This window comes from Hippocampus zosterae, chromosome 18, assembly GCF_025434085.1.
Source record: "Hippocampus zosterae strain Florida chromosome 18, ASM2543408v3, whole genome shotgun sequence".
NCBI classification, from domain to species: Eukaryota; Metazoa; Chordata; class Actinopteri; order Syngnathiformes; family Syngnathidae; genus Hippocampus; species Hippocampus zosterae.
The window spans coordinates 4,823,184-4,842,640 of NC_067468.1; the positions used below are offsets into that span (position 1 = coordinate 4,823,184).

Consider the following 19,457-nt stretch of genomic DNA (forward strand, 5'->3'; position numbering starts at 1 on the left):
GGAAAGTCCCCGCTGCTTAATCATTGCAGCAGCCACTCTCCATTTGGATCTATTTGTGCGTTCATGAATAAACTTCAGAAAGCTTGTTCAAAAGGTGAAGGGAGGGTCATAGAGGGATCGGCATGTCAAGTCCGACAGCGATAAAAAGGTACATTGCAGTGGCTCTTTCACCCTTCGCACTCACTTTGACTTTGTGAACACGTGCCTGAATGTTGCGCCGTTTGTTGAAGCGTGAGACTGTGTTGGAAGACATTCTGCGGCTGTTGACAGCTTGTGTAATTATTTCTCAGCCTTTTAGACTGAGGCCCAGCCATGAAAAGAAAATGCTAATTAAGTCTTCTTTTTGGTTCATATTCAACAGTAACATACGTACACAAAATGTAGTGGCTATGAGGAGGGGACGCCTGTTATCAGTCTGGTCAAATCTAGTGACGTCAACCTTGCAATTAGTGATTGACCCTTTATCCTATTTTATTCTTGGAAAAACTAAATTTGAACGGGCCACGAGGTTAGGTCCATTTGTAACAGATTGTAGGATCTGAAAAGTCAAAGTGAAACTACTCAACCTTTGATTGACATTTCTGGAGAATTATTCAGCGGTAAACTGTTTTTCATCTGGTTTGTAGTTTACTGCATCAGGGAATATTTTCTAACATTTTGGTTACCCTATTTCTCGGCGCGAGAGGGGTCAACATGAAACAGCTCGCTGCGTGGTGCATGACTGTTGTAATTAGTATCAGCAGTCAGTCATCCAAACGACTTAGTTTGAGTTCCACTGTAGCCCCAAAATAAAAAATGGTGAGACTGCATGCTCTCACATTTCTCCTCGCCTGTCTACATGAACAATCTTGTTCAATTGATACGTTTCTAACAGCGCCGATGTAAAGTGAGTCTTGTTGGTAAAAGAGAGTATGAGCTCGCACAGCTCTTTTGTTAGTATGGGCTACCAAACAAAGAACAAAAGTACAACTAATTCAAAAACTTGGGTCCGATCGACTAATTGGTCAGCCAATTTAATTAATGAGCGTTTCCAAAATCTGAAAAAAAACAAAGCAAAACCCAAACGATCTATTTCTTTATTTTACCCATGAACACAATCACAACATAAGACACAGATAATGATGTTCAAACATGTCCCCCGCCACCGCCCCAAAAATAAAATCTGCAAATGTTCACTATATTGTAAAAGTAAACAAATATTAAAGAACAAAGTACTGTAAAAAAAGTCAACTGTTTCTATCTTTATTTCTATCAGCATTTTATTCATTCTCAAAATTGAAATCTGTCAAACATCATAACCAGTAATATTTGCCTGAAAAATATTCGAGCCCTAACCAAAAAAAAATTAACACAGTGACATGGGAAATTTTACCAATGATTTCAATCAGTCATTTTCATTCATAACTGGACATTTGCAGGAATTTGAGTTAAGTGAATAGCATTTTTTTAAAATAGCATTGAAAGTGTACATCACTTTTTTTTTTTTTTACCTGCAATTGCTTAAGTGCCGTATAAATTAAGTTGAATTGAGTGAAGTTTTGTACTGTCGCATTCTGAACACTAAGGGACACTATGGACAATGGAATACATACAGTAGATGAAGAAATGTGACGAAGAAAATTGTAGACTGGCGGATGTATGTACACATGTGGATAGTGCAAAATGCAGCGAGTTGAAAACACAAAGCTCCGCATAGCTGACATGGCTTTTACTTGTAAGGTTTGTCAGGCTGGCCATAGGGTATCAGTGTGCAGTATCGGATTATTTTAGAAGTACCAAGTATCGTACAGACGTACAATATTGGCATTATTTGAGGCCACAGAGGTTGATGCTGAAGTTTTTTTTATTTTTTTTTATTTCCACTAATTACCGGACAATGTGTCAAAATCCCACTTAACGGCACTCAGTGCAGTTTGAAAGACATGCACATCTAAGTAGGATGCATTTCCTTTTATTGTTGCCGTGCGTGTTGCCATCGGTTTACTGTATGCATCATGATGTTGTGGTGCATCATAATGGCGAGAGGCCATCAGGAAAAAAGGCTTCAGAAAGTTTGCTACCACATTGTGATGTATTTTCATCACATTGACGCTGTGGCAGACTGCAATCAAGAAAATATGCCACGCATCGTTAATCTAACTTCAACTGCCTAATTCATATTTGACAAAAAGTGAGTTATTATTTTCCCAAAGATTTATGGCTTGCACGCTCTCCTCCATTTGCTCTTGTTCTCCGAGCGAGCAACTCCGCTGACAACTTTTTTTTTTTAACTCCTGCTGCAAAAAGCAAACTCTTTCATTTCCGCTATAACGTGCCGAGTGGAATAAAAGTGTCCATCAACATCGTGCTCACAAATTAAACATCTTTGCGATGCAGATTGGTTGTGGCAGAAAGTGTTGGAAAGTCTGTTCTCCCTCGGATCGTTATCAAGTGATTTTATAAAGTGAAAAAGAAACAAAAAGTATGCTATCACTCAAATTAGCCTTAAAATGTTTGGTAATCGAGTTACGATATTTCAGATGCGTGTTGTGATGCGGAGAGTCTGTTTCTCTGAGATAAAAACCTCCACACAATATATTGTCTGCATTTGTTTTATGGCAGACTGTAGCAGTATTTTTTTGACACCCAAACTTTTAATGGAAGATTTTTCCTTGAGGTGTTGACCTGTTCTTTTTATAGTGAGGTTTGCTGCTTCAGCACTGTGTTGGTTAGTGTTTAGCTCAGTGGTCAACAATATGGCTAAGCTGTGTTAACGCTGCTAATCAGCTTATCATGGCTTTATTCGGTCATGTTTTTGTTATCGCTGGAATTTTCTACCTTTGAGCTCTACCGCTGTTCTTGCATTTGATTTTTTTCCTCTTTTACAGAGAAAGCTGTCGAAGGCCTTCTTCATTCATCATTTCATGCGTGTTTCGCCTCTGCACTTGTAGTTCTCACACACCGACGAACTCTCGGCCCACATTGTAACCGACGAGACGACGTCACCCACACAGGTTGCCCACCTTGCCGAAATGAGAAGTCTTGGCTGGCTGGAGCACTTGGCGCAAATTGCAGCAGGATAGAACCAGTGCAAAGTACATTCTGCTTAAAACGCAATGGCCTATGTCAAGTGTCTGACATATTTCTACCAAGATTTATTCTCGGCCAGGATGACGGTTTAGTAGTTGGCACGTTTCACGCGAATGGGTTTTTGCACGGACGGTAGCTTCTTCACACAACCACAAAACATGCTTATTGCTCAAGACTCTAAATTACCCGTAGAGCGAATTGATGTCAATGTGATTGTAAAATTATTGCTTGTTCTACGAGTCTTGTGATTGGCTTGCAACAAACCCACCATACTTTTTCTTTAAATGATCTCAAACGGCGATTGGAAACTGAAATTTAACAAGTCCTGATTTACGAACAATTCAGCTTATGAACAGCCTCTCGGAAGCCATTCTGTTCCTGTAATTATTTTATTGATACAACAGAATACACGTATGTATTAATTAGAGGATGACACAGGAGTAGAATTTCATGCCACAAACAACACAATTTGCATTATACGCTTTCATTGGACATATTTTCACCCCTTTTTTTCCTCACTATCATCCTCTCACTATTTCATGCAACATTTTTCCCCCAATTGTAACTGCTTCCGTCTGCTCCCGTCAAGTTTTTTTCCCATCCCAACCCCATGACAAAAGGCATGCACACATGGACCCGTGGTCCATTGGTCGACGTCACTGTGCAGAGGTCGTGGATTCGATCCCGGCTTCAGCCTTGCTGTGTGGAGTTTGCAAGTTCTCCCCCTGCCTGTGTGGGTTTTCTCCGGGTACTCAGATTTCATCCTACATTCCCAAAAACATACATGAAAGGCTGATTGAACACTCAAAATTGTCCCTAGGTGTGAGTGTGAGCATGGATGGTTGTTTGTCTCTGTGTGCCCTGTGATTGGCTGGCAACCGGTTCAGGGTGTCCCCCACCTACTGCCCAAAGTTGGCTGGGATCGGCTCCAGCACGCACCGCGACCCTTGTGAGGATAAGCCCATTAGAAAATGGATGCATGGATGGGGATATATATATGTATATATAATGTATATGTATATAATATTACACACAAACACACACACACACACACACACACACACACACACACATTTAAAATGAAGCAGGGTACCCTTGATGTCGAAGACCATCTTTTCCATTAGTTCATTTGACCTTATTTATAGGGGTGGGGTAGGGTTAATTAACTTCCCTCATGCAAATTCGGAATATATAATTAATCAATTCTCATGTTTGTTAAAATAGTTTTACCACAGTTGATTTCCTTGAGGTTTCATCTCCACATGGCCCAGCTTGGGAAAATCCTCCATTGATGTGAGTGTGACATGGTTCCTGTTTTTGTTGAGTTTTTGGAGCCAGTCCTATACTTGATGATGTCGAGGGATGTGACAAGAGGCCGTCTGGCAGTCATGTGTCGACGACCGTCGTTTGCTATTTTCTTATCTGGGTAATTATTTTTCTGCTCAGTGCTCTTTGGAAGAACATTTTGCTCTTTCTTTGGGTTATTTGAGACGAGAGTAGCTCTGACAGTCAAAGAAAACATTGACGCCGCTGTCTTTCAGGAAAGCTCAGAGGGACGGTAGACCTTCACATTGTATTTTTTTTAAAACTTTTCTCAATTTTTAATATTGTATTTATTTTTAAACTTTTCTCAATCTTTTAACGCAGTTCCTTGAAAAAATCTCCAAGGTAACATTTCTTTTCAAGGTTACTTGCAAATTCTTAGTGGTCGAGGTGTGGTCCATTTTTTTGTGACACCAGCATCAACTCACATCTTGTACACAACGGGCAAGTGCATCTCATCCAGGAAGTTTCTCGTGCCCTGCTTGCTTCGGTGAAAAACCCACCTGGCAGCATATTTGGTGAGGCACAGAAACATTGCACTCGGTTGACATTGGCAACCATGAGTCAATACCCTCTTGTCCAAGTAGGGATTGGACTACTGTATATTAAACTTTGTGAAAGACTATTTTGTCTACTCGTCGGTGAAAGACAGTGGTGTCAGCAAAGAGGGTCATCCCCACGGGATCGCCACCCGTCAGGGGAGGGTGTCTTTTGATCTCAGTTATTATGCTTTGCGTGGCCCTTGCGCTCCTCAATGTGACTTTCATTTCCAAAGAGCTGTGACAATAGCTCAGAGGCTGGAAACCTTTGCTTACAAGTAGATACGGCTTGGAAGGATAATGTGTAAGCTCCTGTATATTACTCCTCTCCCTGATCGAGCTATGCCCTTTTGGCGGGAAATGTCTTTCAACAATTCATGTTGTGTGAATACGAGGCATCGTAATTGGTTTTGAAATTTTTGGCCACAATATTTAGCACCTACCGGGAAGTGAGAAGAACATATTGAGTGGGTGACTGTGATTCTGCTGTATAACTTGTGACTGACTAGTAACACCCTTTAGCATTCTATATTTGATGTCTTTTTCATGCGGTTCATATTTAAAAAGCACAATGACACACAGAAAAACTTGACGTTTTCTCAATTCCAAATGTTTAAACTTCAAATATGAATGTGATGGGCAAGATCAGTAGATGTGTGCATTTTATTTCATGAAACCATGACTGTGGATGGTATTATTAACAATGACTTTGCAGCCATGTTGTTTGCTTGCTATGGATGAATTGACATTGACTATAAGAATCAAATGTTTTTGGCGAAAGAAAAAGTTAGCGAGTTGGCATTCAGACCAATTGTGAACATGTTCTTTGACTCATTGAATCCAAATCAGTTTCAGCTGAAAAAAAGTTGTTTCTCTCCTTTTCTGTTCTTTAGCAATCTGCATTAAAAAATTGCTACATTTCATCAGATTTCCATTTTGTGTGACAAAATAAAAACAGAGAAAAATACCTTTTTACAAAGGAAGGAATTTCAAGTATGGCACCACTATTGTTTTGCTGTGACATCTCAAAACAACATGAAAACAGTATTTTTACACTCTTTTGAACTGATGAAAAGAACTATGAACAGAAGGTAATCAAGGAGTTCAGTGAGTTTGTTTGCATGTGTAAGTGCATTACATTCATTCATTCATCTTCCGAGCCGCTTGATCCTCACTAGGGTGGCGGGGGGTGCTGGAGCCTATCCCAGCTGTGTTCGGGCAGTAGGCGGGGGACACCCTGAATCAGTTGCCAGCCAATCGCAGGGCACACAGAGACGAACAACCATTCACACTCACACTCACACCTAGGGACAATTTAGAGTGTTCAATCAGCCTGCCATGCATGTTTTTGGAATGTGGGAGGAAACCGGAGCACCCGGAGAAAACCCACGCAGGCCCGGGGAGAACATGCAAACTCCACACAGGGAGGCCGGAGCTGGAATCGAACCCGGTACCTCTGCACTGTGAAGCCGACGTGCTAACCACTGGACTACTGGGCCGCCAAGTGCATTACAATTTATGCATATTTTTTTGGGGGTGTGATACAGAATGAAGCGGGCGGCCCGGTGGTGGTTAGTGTGTCAACCTCACAGTGCAGAGGTCATGGGTTCGATCCCAGCTCCGGCCTCCCTGTGTGGAATTTGCATGTTCTCCCCATGCCTGCATTGGTTTTCTCCGGGTCCTCCGGTTTCCTACCACATTCCAAAACAACATGCATGGCAGGGCTGATTGAACACTCAAAATTGTTCTTAGGTCTGAGTGTGAGCGCGGATGGTTGTTGGTCTCTGTGTGCCCTGCGATTGGCTGGCAACCGGTTCAGGGTGTTCCCCACCTACTGCCCGAAGACAACTGGGATAGGCTCCAGCACCCCTCACAACCATTGTGAGGATAAACGGATCGGAAAATGGGTGGATGGATGGACAAAATGAAGCAATTGCCCTGATACAAGGGCACACATGTCTTACACCGCATTCTGGTTTCATTTTGTGAAGGCACCTTTGTTGCGATGTGGATTTATCATGAAAACAGATGATGTGTGTGCATACGGAGCCTCCTTTGATGGCTGCAAGTTACTTTTGTATGGATGAAAGCAACTGCAGCAGCTTTCAGCAACTCCATGTCCCTCCTCATGTTTTTTTCCCCCCTCTCCCTACCCAGCGTTTTCCTTTCTGAATTCTGACTGTAATTTCCCCATTGCGGGAGAAATAAAGGATATCTTATGTTGCAAGATTTTCTTCCCCAAAAGCAATCACTTCATCGTTTTGATTACTCCATGGCGACTAGTTCGAATGCATTCTCTACTAACTCCATGCTACTCCATCCAACTCTAGTCCACAACTCCGCCCATACATCCCTCCCCCACTACTTCTACTTGTTCTGCAGCATGATCCTGGCTGATCCCTTACACATGCTGGACAGATTTTAAATTATTTACAATGCAGGCAAGCCTATTCCTTCATCCAAGGCTGCATCACACCCTACAACCACCCCCACCCACCCAAAAAAGGAAAATGACGTATGAATACGTCATGGGAGGCAGTCGGAGTAGCTTTTCTTCACGTTTTTCAACATCATTGGGAATAAAACAGTTAAATACTGGAGACAGTAAATGAATTATGGCAGAGTTTCAAGGGATCTCGGAATACTGCATCCATGTGAAAACGGCAGGAAAGATCAGCGTTATGACAATGTTCCCCGAAATGTGGGGTCGCCAAAGACTCCTGTCCACCGCGTAGCTCCACCAGTGTTAACTGTCGATGCTTTACTATCAGCCATAAAGAGGTTAGCTTATCTTGGCCCTTGAGTGGCGCAGGAGCCAAAAGCCTTCGTTGATGTGCTCAAAATAAAACACTAAGATGTCATTATGCACATGACTCCTGGAAGATTTACACGACATTTGTGACATTTATTTTCATAGGAAGATATAAGGGCTGGGGTGTTTTCTGGCTACTGAGGCCAATATGGCTATTTGTGTAATGACATGGGATGAAATCCAATCATTGAAAGCTATATTAAATGTATCAAAATGCTCCTTCCCCGGAGTCTGGAAAATCATGACAGAAATAGAACCTCAAGCTGTTGTGGTTTCACAGACGGTCGAATGTGTGTCCGCGGCCAAGTTATTGATGCGAGTGTGACAATCGTGCGCTTTTTGCCAACAGATTGAGCATGCTTCAGGTGGTCTGAACGACAGATATGGGCTCCGGAAGATCTTACTGGCGGACTCTGTCAGTGGCGGCTCTTTTTTGCCTATTCTGTAAGTACTTTATTCATGCAACTTTACATTTAAGGTATATTTCCTTTTCAAAAAAATCTCATGTTCTGTAAAAAAATTAAGCATATGTATTCTTTTACTTGTCATAACCCTACAGGGACAATTGATGGCAAAATGCCAGAGGTGTGTGGAAAGGTCAATGGTGTGGCTGAGTTGACTTGCAGCGTTGGTCCACCCCACTCAGCTGACGTGTCATCCGGGACACCGCATGTGGTTGAATGGGTGCGACAAGGGCTCGACATCCCCGTGTTGATCAAATTTGGCTCCTATCCTCCTCGTGTCCATCCACAATATGAGGGTGAGCAAACAATGCTGACTGCAGCTGAACTGTGTGGTTTTACTCAGTTGATCGCTGAAGCATAGCGGTCCGGTTTTATTTGTGATCCATTGGGGGAGTTTTAATCTGAATATTTCTCATTTTAGAATGCATTTTAGCGATCCTCATGAAATCACACAAAAGTTGGATCCAAAAACGATGATGAAGGCTCTCTCTGTGTGACATGCAATCCCCGTGATTTACACGGAAAGAGCGCAATGTACAACAAAACACTGCTCTTCGACAAAAGACACAACCACACCTTTCCGGCTTTGCTAAACCAGCCTCTGTGGGAGCCACATTTAGAAGAACCTTACTTTTGTTGCATCGTCATCTTTTGTTCCCGCGGCCCAGAAAACAAAATGACTTCAGGGGAAACGATTATCGTACTCGGATTACTTTTGTGTAGCTGCGGTTATCCTTTAAAATCACCAACAATGAATGGACAAAAGAAAAGCATGACTGGGTGTTTCAGATAGGCCTTTTTTGTCAGAGTACCGGTACTTCTCTTTTCCACCTTGGTACCTGAATTGAAAATTGACCGACGTGCTCTTTTGGGTTCCTGCAGGCAAGACATGGAAATGTTTGAACAAAAGTCTTGTTAGAGTGACAACGTTGGAACTTCAGACAGCCTAGCTGCCAAGTCATGAGTTAATAACATCAGAGTGCTCCTGGTTATTAAGGCAAAACAACGGAGTGTGCAGTTTGCGCCAAATAACTCTTTCACAGATACTTTTAACCATTCCCGATCATTTTAATGCCTTTGGTGTCCTTATTTGAATCATCTTGCGAACTGAATCATGTTGCTAAGTGAAGGTCCATCATCAAAGAAAAAAAAAATCACCAATATGCGATTCTAACGGGAACCATACGGTAGCTATGACTCCCCCTTTTAAGTATCGCATTCTCTGCCACATGAGATGCATTTGAAAAGGTGCGCTATGTTACAAATCACAAAGTAACATAGCTAGCATAGAAATGACGCAACGACTACTTTGTTCAATGAATATTCATTAACGTCATGACAAAATAAAATCTCACTAATGACCAGTTTTGATTTTCACTCATGCGAACCGATTTCCCAGTTAATCAATTGCTACGACAGTTACAACTTTTGTTGGGCTCCAAAACAATGATTCATCTATGTGATACTTGGCGTTACATTCGTATTCCATTGTGGAGTTGTTGATTGGCCTTCCCAAGTGTTGTCTCGCGTTTCTCTGAGGTGGGGAGATTTATTGCTTTGTATGTCACTGTGACTCATCACACACGTGTAAACAATGTTTTCCATCTTGGTGATAAGACTGAAATATTGTCCATGCTGGTGCGACTTGGGTGTATTTGGGCTGTCTGTCAACGCCTTTAAGGAAATGAAGAGAAAGCGTTTGGTGGCACATTTAAATGTCAGATTGAGATTTCCCGAGGCAGTGTAGGAATGAGCCGAAATGCCATGCTTTTTCAACGACGGTGTCGTTGGAGAGGGTGTTTTAAAAACATTGGAATAAATTGCCCCGGATCAGAAAAAAAAACAACAACTCATAAATAATGCATTCAGAATTATTGGAATGTGAAGTTACTACATTAGCACGACTTCAGCAACAAATTGAACTCGTAGGTAATCACCACGCCAAGAAGAGAGCAACAATAAGACTTTTTTTTTGTGTTTATCAAAGGATCAGTTCTTTTCCCATCTGAGTGGGATGTCACTCCTTCACTTTATCGGACCAGGAAATATCACGTGGACATTTACATGTCAATAAACTCATCTTGAACTTTGACGAGATGAATCACTGTTCTGTGACAGTGAAGCTGAATTCAATTCTGGCCAAGGCCCGTAAGCGACAGTCGACCTTTTGGGGCTCACTCTTGGGTCTGATCCATCAACGTGCTCCCACCTCATGCTTTATAACAATGAATATTATAGTGTCACATAAAGTGGGGAAACATGCTGTTATTCAGGACCCCCTAAATCTCTTTAACCCTTGTCCTGCAATTGACGTTGCAACTATTTTATCTACAACTGCGCCGGCCGTAAATCATCCATTAACTTATCCCCCTCTGCTCTTGTGACAAACAAAAACGACTCTCCTGTAGCCTTACAAAAAGTTTGAAAGGGTTGCTTTGTAGTCTGCTGCTTCACAAAGCTACTTGGCTGTGGGAGTAACAGGTGCATCATGGGAAACGGGCGCTTTCAAAAACAACAGGTGTGGATTTCACCTCCTCTGGTCATGTGCTCAGGTGTCACTAGGGTTTGGCTTGGGGGAGCCGCAGTTCAACTGTGGTTTCCCTGTTGACTGCCGCTCTTGTTTTTCTATGTCACCAGATCATGAATAAATAAACGGACAGCGTTGCCTACCAAACAGCGGATCATTGTTATTGTTATCTTATTGTTAGCTAATGCTTAAACTCACCAATGTGTAGGATTAAATGGATTTGTAACTCATTGCTCACAAATCCCAGAAGATTCTGAATGTATTTGTTTTGATAGAGCTGTATAAAAAAGAAAGAAAGAAAATCACTGGAGTAGTGTCAGCTGTGTGAACATGACCGAGTCCTCCTGCATCCATACTCGATGAAAAATAAACACAGCTGTATATCTATCTGTGATTTTAGTGAGCTCATCCTGATTAAATCCAGTCGCAATCAGCAAGAACAGACTGTGGGCAGATGTTCACGTTTTGCACACTGTTCACATGGAGAATATGATTCCTCTCTCACATAGACACACATGAATGTATGCACTGGGATGATTCACACCTGTTTCAGGCAGCCCCCTCCCCATTCCAACAGAACCACGGACGATCGGTTGATTTAAATGCCAAAATGATCATGCCTCACCGAAACCCAAACGTACACGCGGATCTGTCATTGCTCAACACTTTCGATGAAAGTGAAACCTACACAAAGTAGAACGAGATCATCACTCTGTGTCGCAGACCTCTGCCAAGGCAGAACGATTGTAAAAGTATCTTTTGTTCAAAATCATGAATTGCACACTGTCCCTAGTCATAGTATGGAAAATCAAAGTATTGAAAAAGAAAGCTTCGGTTGGAAACTCTTTTGCTTTAGGCAATTTGGGGGGAGGGAAGAGGGAGGGCTCGTGTTCACATGGATGAATTCACCAAATGGAAGACATTATTTTGAAGCAGTCAGCTAATTGAAAGGCGCCAGTGAGCAGAAGGGAGATGTGCAGACGAGGGAATGGTCGACGCAAGTGGTGCGTGTTTGGTTTAGTCCGTGTGCATTGAGACGACAGGGCGAAATTGGAGGAATCTTTGCCCAAGACTTTAAATGTGTTTCATTGTCACAAACCGTGCCGCTTTCAGACTACCTTGGAGTCATTTCTTATATTTACAGGAAAAGTTTGGTTATCAATTGACTATTCATGTTTTGGCCCCGAATTTAAAATTTCAGAATATTGAAATTTCACTTTACTTTTTGGGCAGACAAGACTTATAACAAATGTGTAATTGAAGTGCAAGCAGTCCCAATAAGTTTGATAAAACATGGTAGATAAGAGTAGTACAGCACAATGGAACTTGCAGTTTGGTGCTCACGGATTCACCTTAGAAGACCCCAAAATGTTTTTGTTTAATTTATTTATTTTAATTTTGTGAGGTGGCTGCACGAAATAAAAATCATCTGGACCTAAGATACGTTTTTTTTTTAAGTCGACAATACATCCGCTTAAAAAAATGGCCCCACAATTTTCCCCCAAAATGTTAAGATTTTTTTTATTCATCGTTATTTTGTTTCGTTTTGATTTTTTGTTTGTGTGTTTTGGGCAGACAAACCCCATTCTTCAAAAATGGGGTTTGTCTGCCCAAAACATGGGACTTTATCCCTGGTTTATTCTTTTTATGTAAGCGTTGCTTTAATTGTGAAGAAACAGGCATACATATCGGACTGGTTGGCATGGGCGTGGCAGCAGGTTTTGAGAGAAATTATGGAATTTAGTATCAAGCGGACATTTACTGAGTGCAAACGCTGTTTAAATGGACACGGTGCACTTCAAGACGTTTTTGTTGTTTATTTGCTTTTGTTTATTCATTTTCAATTTCATCAAGCGCCTGTGCCAAATAAAATCACCCAGAGACATTTTTCAAGTAGATCTAGAGCCTACTTCAAAAATTTACCTTGATCCAGATCATTTCATATCATGCAACCACTTGATGAAAAAAAAGACTAAATTCAACAAGAACGTTTTTGTCAGTTCACTGCTCGCCATCTATACACTAGACACTAGACACTAGACTATACACACTGCTCTAATCAATGTTACCATATATATTTGATGTATGTGTCATGTGTACCCTCTCTTTAATTTGGATGCATTTGGACATAAATTTGAGGAGGATTACTGCTACTTTAAAACCAAAAAAACAAAACAACAGTATCAAATAGTACGTTACGATAGTATGTTAAACAAGATACTATAATTTATGATATAGTTGGAGGAATATATCCTTTGTGTTTCTCTGTTCACCTACGTCACGCACAAATTGACCTCAGATTCAAATCTCTCACAGTCGAGAGAAGCTTCAGTGTAGGTTATGTCCTTAGTGCAGCACCACTTCCCTGTCGTTTTATCACATGCCTCCCAGGCAGGTTTGTTAGCCCAGCCCAATCTTTCCGCTGTGCTACGGTGACCTATTTATCACACTGAGCTGGTAAACAGTGCACTTTGCCCAATTTGAACTCCACCTTCCCTTATATTCTCTGTGGATTTCGTCCCCTTTGGCAGCCTGGAAAAGTAAATAGGGTGTGGTGTGTGTTATCACCAATAACATACATAACGTTAACTTCCTGCTCTTCTCGGACTGTCAGGAGCAACACTTGCTGCGCAGTCTCAATAAACTTTGAACATTGTGTTGTATACTACACACGACCGCACTACTTTGTGCCTTTTTTTTTCGAGATAAAAAAAAAATATATATACTAAAAATAATACATCTTGATGCTTTGAACTAACCTGTCAATGGAGCAATCACCTGGCAACCATTCAGAGATCAGCTTTCCGAGTGTGAATGTGCCTGTGTTGTTTTAGGTTTTTGCACTGTGTGTGTGTATGTGGGGGCTACAGGCAATGTCTCCAAAACAAAATACTGTTTTAGCGCAAAATAATACTGATTACACTGACAGTTGGACAAATCTCATCCCTTCGAAATCCAATCAGATCAATGTTGCATGCTGTCCCCTTGCTGCTGTATTCTGTTCACCTGCACTCGTGTCTTTGCAGGGCGGGTGTCTCTGGTGGACATCAGCACTCTAAAGCTGGAGGGTCTGCTCCTGGATGACCAGGGACCGTATGAGTGTCGCATCCTTTTATTCGATAAACCCTCAGAGGAGCTTCAAAACGGCACCTGGATCATGCTTTCTGTAATTGGTACGGCAGTTCTTGTTATTTCATTTTCACAACTACACTACAAAATTAGTATTTAGTGTCTTGTCGTTTTATGACACATGTATGACACAGAACAATGTTAATACAGTATAATAATTATCTAGATACAATGTATCATTTTAGGGTGGTTTGTTCCTGTAGAATTCCACACATTGTCACTGACAAGCTACTTTTGAGCTATAGTTTTCTTCACAGTTAACTGATTTTCTTTTTTAATTTTCAGGAAAAAAGCTACTGCACTTTGTTTGTAAAAAATATTAATTATTTAAATTATATAATCCATCTAAAAATGAAATCTTCCCCTTTGCTTTAGTTTCATTTGAGGGTGCTTTCGCGACAGGTTTGTGATGGTATGACATGCAGTATCGCACTCTAGTTGGCTGCAATTTACAACAGGCAAGATTGTGATTGAAAAATGGAAGAGAGCTCTGGAATGAGCCCTTGATTAAAACAATGTATATAGTGTGTATACAAAGATTATTTACAAGGAATTGAAGTCAAGAAATAGTTAATAATTCATTTTTTAGTTTACCTTTTTCACCAACAGAAGGTGGTTCGTGTTTTGTTTTCCAGCGGCCCCACGCTTCACAAAAACCCCACCCGCTGTCCTGGAGACTCTGGTTGGAGGTCACCTCTCTCTTGTCTGTGCTGCCATCGGCAACCCTCTTCCAACCATCACCTGGCTGAAAGATGGCAGTGTGATTCAAACAGGGAATGATCAGGTAGGCATAATTATTTAACTAGCTAGGTAGCAAGCTCGTTAAATGAGTTTTTATCTTTATGTCTAAACATATATGCGGACTTTCATATGAGCCTTTTCTCAATGTCTGTACTTTAATGTTTCGGCCTTCGGTTCATTTTTGTGCAAACTAACCATTCATCTATTCTCTTGAACGTGCTTGTACGGTCCACCTGTTTCTGTCATGTCATGTTTACTAGGAGGGAGCCTTATCTCTGACAGCAGTGAACGTGCAGTCGGCGGGACAGTATACCTGTCACGCTTCCAACTCGGAGGGAAACGCCACTCTCGAGACAAAGGTAAAGATAAAAGGTCAGTAACAACCCTTGTCTGTCAGTCTGTCTACGGACTGTATGTCTGTTTGTTTGCCAGTTCCTCTGGGGTGCCTCATGCCGGTTATGGAATGGCTATGAGCCAATGCGAGTTTTAGTTTCGCTCTCTTGCATCATCGTGGAGAATCAAAGGACTCTCAAGCTGTACACTTTTATTGACACTCAACACGGATCCCACAATATTAGACTTTCATCAGTGTTATGACTTTACCTTCATAAAAAAGTTTTTTCTCCTAGATTTTTCAGTTCTTGCTGACAATAACAGCAGAAACTCAACACATTTATCTAGCAACAGGTTAATTAATCAGTTATTATGGTTTTATAATATTTACAGATAAAGTAGTAAATGAAAAAAATCAACTATTATCATATGTAATTAAAAATGCAATTATTCAAGCCCATTTCAACTAGAATGCCTCTTAAAATGAAAACAATATGTTGATGCTTATTTGATTTGACCCTATTTATATTGATCTCTTGCATTTTTGACATTTCTATGGAATTCAAATAATTTGTCAAATTTCCCAATGTGTATCTATCCGCTTGCCTGCCTGTATGCCGACGATCGTGCCATCGATCGATCATCGATTTATCAACCAGGGTTGGAGAATGACCATGCTGTACAGGATTAGAAATGACCTCATTGGACGATGACCAAGGTTGAATTTTGTGGAGACAAAGTTAGAAGGAGCAGACTTGCATGGTTTGGCCATTTCCAGACAAGAGACAGTGAGTTGATTAGCAGAAGGCAGATGAGGATAAAGAGAGAGCTTGAGGGAAACCTAAGAGAAGATTGATTGATGTAGTGAGGGAAGTCATGAGGTCATTTGGCGTTAGGGAGGAGGAGGCAGAATTTTAGGCTTTCACAGAAAACAAATGACGCGCTGTAACGACTAGTGATCGGACAAGGCGAAACGAAAAGAAGAATTCAGTGCATTTGATCAATCCCTAAAATTAATACTGAACACACTTGAGGTTAGCTTGTTGATGTAGACATTCGACACCTGTTCCAATTTCTTATGCGCATCCATTTTTGAAAGGGGCCACATGAGAAATTTAATTTAAAATGAATTGGCCGCCCCTGTAATCAATCATAATCCATCCATCCATTTTCTAATCCGCTTATCCTCACGAGGGTCGCAGGCGTGCTGGATCCTATCCCAGCCATCTTCGGACAACCTGAACTGGTTGCGAGCCAATAACAGGGCACACAGAGACGAACAATCATCCACGTTCACACTCACACTTCGGGGCAATTAAGAGTGTTCCATTAACCTGCCAGGCATGTTTTGGGGGGAAACCGGAGTACCCGGAGAAAACCCATGCAGGCACAGGGAAAACATGCAAACTCCACACCGGAAGGCCGGAATCGGACCCTGCGCCTCTGCACTGTGATACAGTACTGACATGCTAACCAGTCGACCACCGTGCCACCCTCAATCATTATTTACAAGTTAAAATTCAATACTGAGTTTGTATTTATATTTTCAATTTTAGTATTGAAACATTTGTATGTGACATATAAATGTACTCAAATACGTGAAACCATTAGTGTCTGTCTATTTGCGGCTTGTGATTGACCTCTTTCCTATTCCAACGGAATGAGATCAGCAGTGACAAAGAAAAGAATCGGCAGCAGAAAATGAATAGGTGCACGGAGACAAGACAATTTCCCAGGAAAAAGAAATACCAAATTGTTCAGCACTTAGACAATGTTGCCTATAGATGATCGGGTTCAGTCATTGCAACCTTCTTCCTCCATCTGCTACCTGGCAGCATTTCCAGAAAATTTGCTGAGAACATTGGAAGGCCCATTTGGCTTATCAAGCTCTGTAGTGGTTTTGCTCTTGTGGGCTGGAATCTGTCGCAGCCGCTCAAGATGCTTTGCTAAATGCTGACTTGCTGCCAAACGCTCCTTCTAATGTTTCAGGTTTGCAATAACACAGTACCTTCCCGAAGATTTTCACCATACCATTTTACAGGGAGAGTATGTCTAATTGGATTAGACTCCCACTCTTCTGCATCGAACAGGGGAGCCCAATCATTTATGACCGAAGATCTACTTTTCAAGCAGCCAACCTCCTGCCATCGATCTGTTACCACATGCATTCGCGCGCGCACAACCACACACACACACACACACACACACACACACACACACACACACACACACACACACACACACACCATGATGAGCAACAGTCATAACGGACCATAACATGAACAAAACAGAAAAATAAAATGAGAAGAGCCTGTGAGTTTGTGAAAAGGGAATCACTGCCGACCTTCATGGGAGTCCTGACAACGGAAGCAGGGACACGCTTAACACGCAGCGTGCTAAGTGCAGGACATATCGTAAGTATGTGTACCGTTTTAAAATGCTTTTCCTGGTGCTCAAGATTCCCATTTTTTGACAATGCCACAGGTGAAGCTCAAACAAACTCAGAATGAGAATAAACAAAAAATAGTCACATCTCAACAGCTCTGATGGCTCGCTGCAATTGCAGACTGCCGATCGCTAACAATTTCCGGTGATGCAGGTCATGCGCCATCGTAGCTTTAAGGTGACCTGATTTTAAAAATGTATTTAATTTCTTTATGAAAGTGAAACTGATACGGTGCTTCAGGAACGGTGTAAATTAACAGAAAAATCTATCCACACGCACACATTTCCTCCTACACCCCCCCGCAGTCAATTTGGGACAAGTCCATGGACTACCGATTGCCCATGATCGATTGGTTGGACCCTCCTGGCAGAGAATGGTGTGAAAATTGAAGCTTCCTTCAGGATTTTTTTTTCAATCATCTCTGCAGAGGAAATCCAACTGCATACACAGAACATTCAGAATACCGGTACTCAAATGTTCAAATGGGATTTTACGGGTCTTGGTGAAGGGCCTGCATGCATACTGGGTGGGCGTGGGACAACATAAATATGGTGATGGTCTGTAATTGTTACACTTACAGCTGTCGAATGAAATTTATTTCCACGCACCGTACTGTCGACACAACAACAGTCAACGGAAATGTTGCATGACATTGTGTCTTTTAAACAATATTACTTATTGCACAATGGCTACAATGTGAGACATTGTTATTCCAGGCCAACTAATGTGATAATATGTTATTTTGAATTCATCTGCAATCCCCAAACCCAAACACATATTCACTGGTCAGTCACATTTTCCAGATTTCCCCAATCCAGTGTTTTTTTAGCCTATGATCTGTTATTTGCTGGAAAAGTCATCTATTTTCTGTTCTGTTTAAATGTCTTGCTTTGGTTCCATCTTGTGTTAAAAAAAGTCTGTGGAAGTGAGTTGAGGCACTTCATGATATGTCATCACCATCTTGTGGCATCTATTGGCAATTATAAATCCGCCCCCCTATGACCAGTTAGAATTTCCTGTTCCACGGCTACTGTTTGCTGACATAGAAGTAGAATTGCATCTGCCTTGCGCTGTGTTCATTTCATTTTTAGATTTCAAATCACTGTTCGAGTGCTCGTCGTCAGCCAAATGGAACCGCTCAAACGCTACGGCAAACGCAGGCTGAGTTATATTATCTGTGCTTATGATGCTTGATTTAGGAGTGCTGCCACATGAATGGATTACAGTATGTTTGCCTGATGAGCTGATGTGAGAGACTAAAAGCCTTAAGCAACCCCTAAACCATCACTGAGGCATACATCCATCAAGCATTTAGGGATGTACAGTAGAACTGATGAGTGATGACTGCTGCAGTCTTAATGCGCATATTTAAAAATGACCTATGCGGTGAATCAAACCTGCAATATGGAGGGAGGGTTTGCAAAAAACACAGTTTAGAGGTTTGGTATCAACATTACATGAGATTTTTTTTTCCAGCTAATGCATTGCTAGTTTTTTTTTTTGCATAGGGATTATAGGTGCATCTTTGAAGTCAAGATGGTGCCCGAGTAGGCAGCCGTCAGTAAGTGCTCTCATGAGCCTTGCTTTTTTTGTTGTTCTTGTGTTTCTTTTGTCACTTTGTTTGTTGTTACGTCGTGTGGACTTGATGTGGACCTTTTTCAGCATTTTTTGGCCACGACATTCATCAAGGAGGAGACTCTGTGCTTGGTGGTTGCGCCTTCTCGGCAGCATGGGTATACCAGCACTGTTTTTGACTGGAGGAATGTTGGCGCCATTTGACTGTCGTTGCTGGACAGTCCCGGGGCGCTTGTGTCTTGCGCCTGTAATGGGCAGCATTTTTCACAGCCCCGCTTTGTTCAGCGGAGAGATCGGTGCTGTTGAACGGTCTGCGGCTGGATGGATGGAGGTCTTGAGGAGCCGACGATGAGAAGAAAGGAGCGTTGGCGCGGAGTGCCGATGCGGATTTGGAGCTGGGAGTCGCGGCTTGGAGTTTGAAGCGGATTATGTGGGACAGGAGAAGTGAACTAATCTCTTTTCGTTAATGGACGCTACAGCTTCGTGTTTGCTTTCAAAA

The 19,457-nt window shown here is 41.7% G+C and overlaps 1 protein-coding gene across 2 annotated transcripts in view; it reads left to right on the forward strand.

Moving 5' to 3' along the window:
* Positions 1 to 19,457, forward strand: part of LOC127590793 (protein turtle homolog A-like) — a 51,494-nt gene that overhangs the window by 3,369 nt on the left and 28,668 nt on the right. For both annotated transcript variants that reach the window (XM_052050227.1, XM_052050228.1), the window contains exons 2-6: positions 8,093 to 8,187; positions 8,303 to 8,503; positions 13,761 to 13,907; positions 14,499 to 14,647; positions 14,865 to 14,976. In XM_052050227.1, coding sequence (XP_051906187.1) covers positions 8,127 to 8,187; positions 8,303 to 8,503; positions 13,761 to 13,907; positions 14,499 to 14,647; positions 14,865 to 14,976 — 670 coding nt within the window. In that variant the 5' untranslated portion in view covers positions 8,093 to 8,126. The remainder of the gene's footprint in view (positions 1 to 8,092; positions 8,188 to 8,302; positions 8,504 to 13,760; positions 13,908 to 14,498; positions 14,648 to 14,864; positions 14,977 to 19,457) is intronic.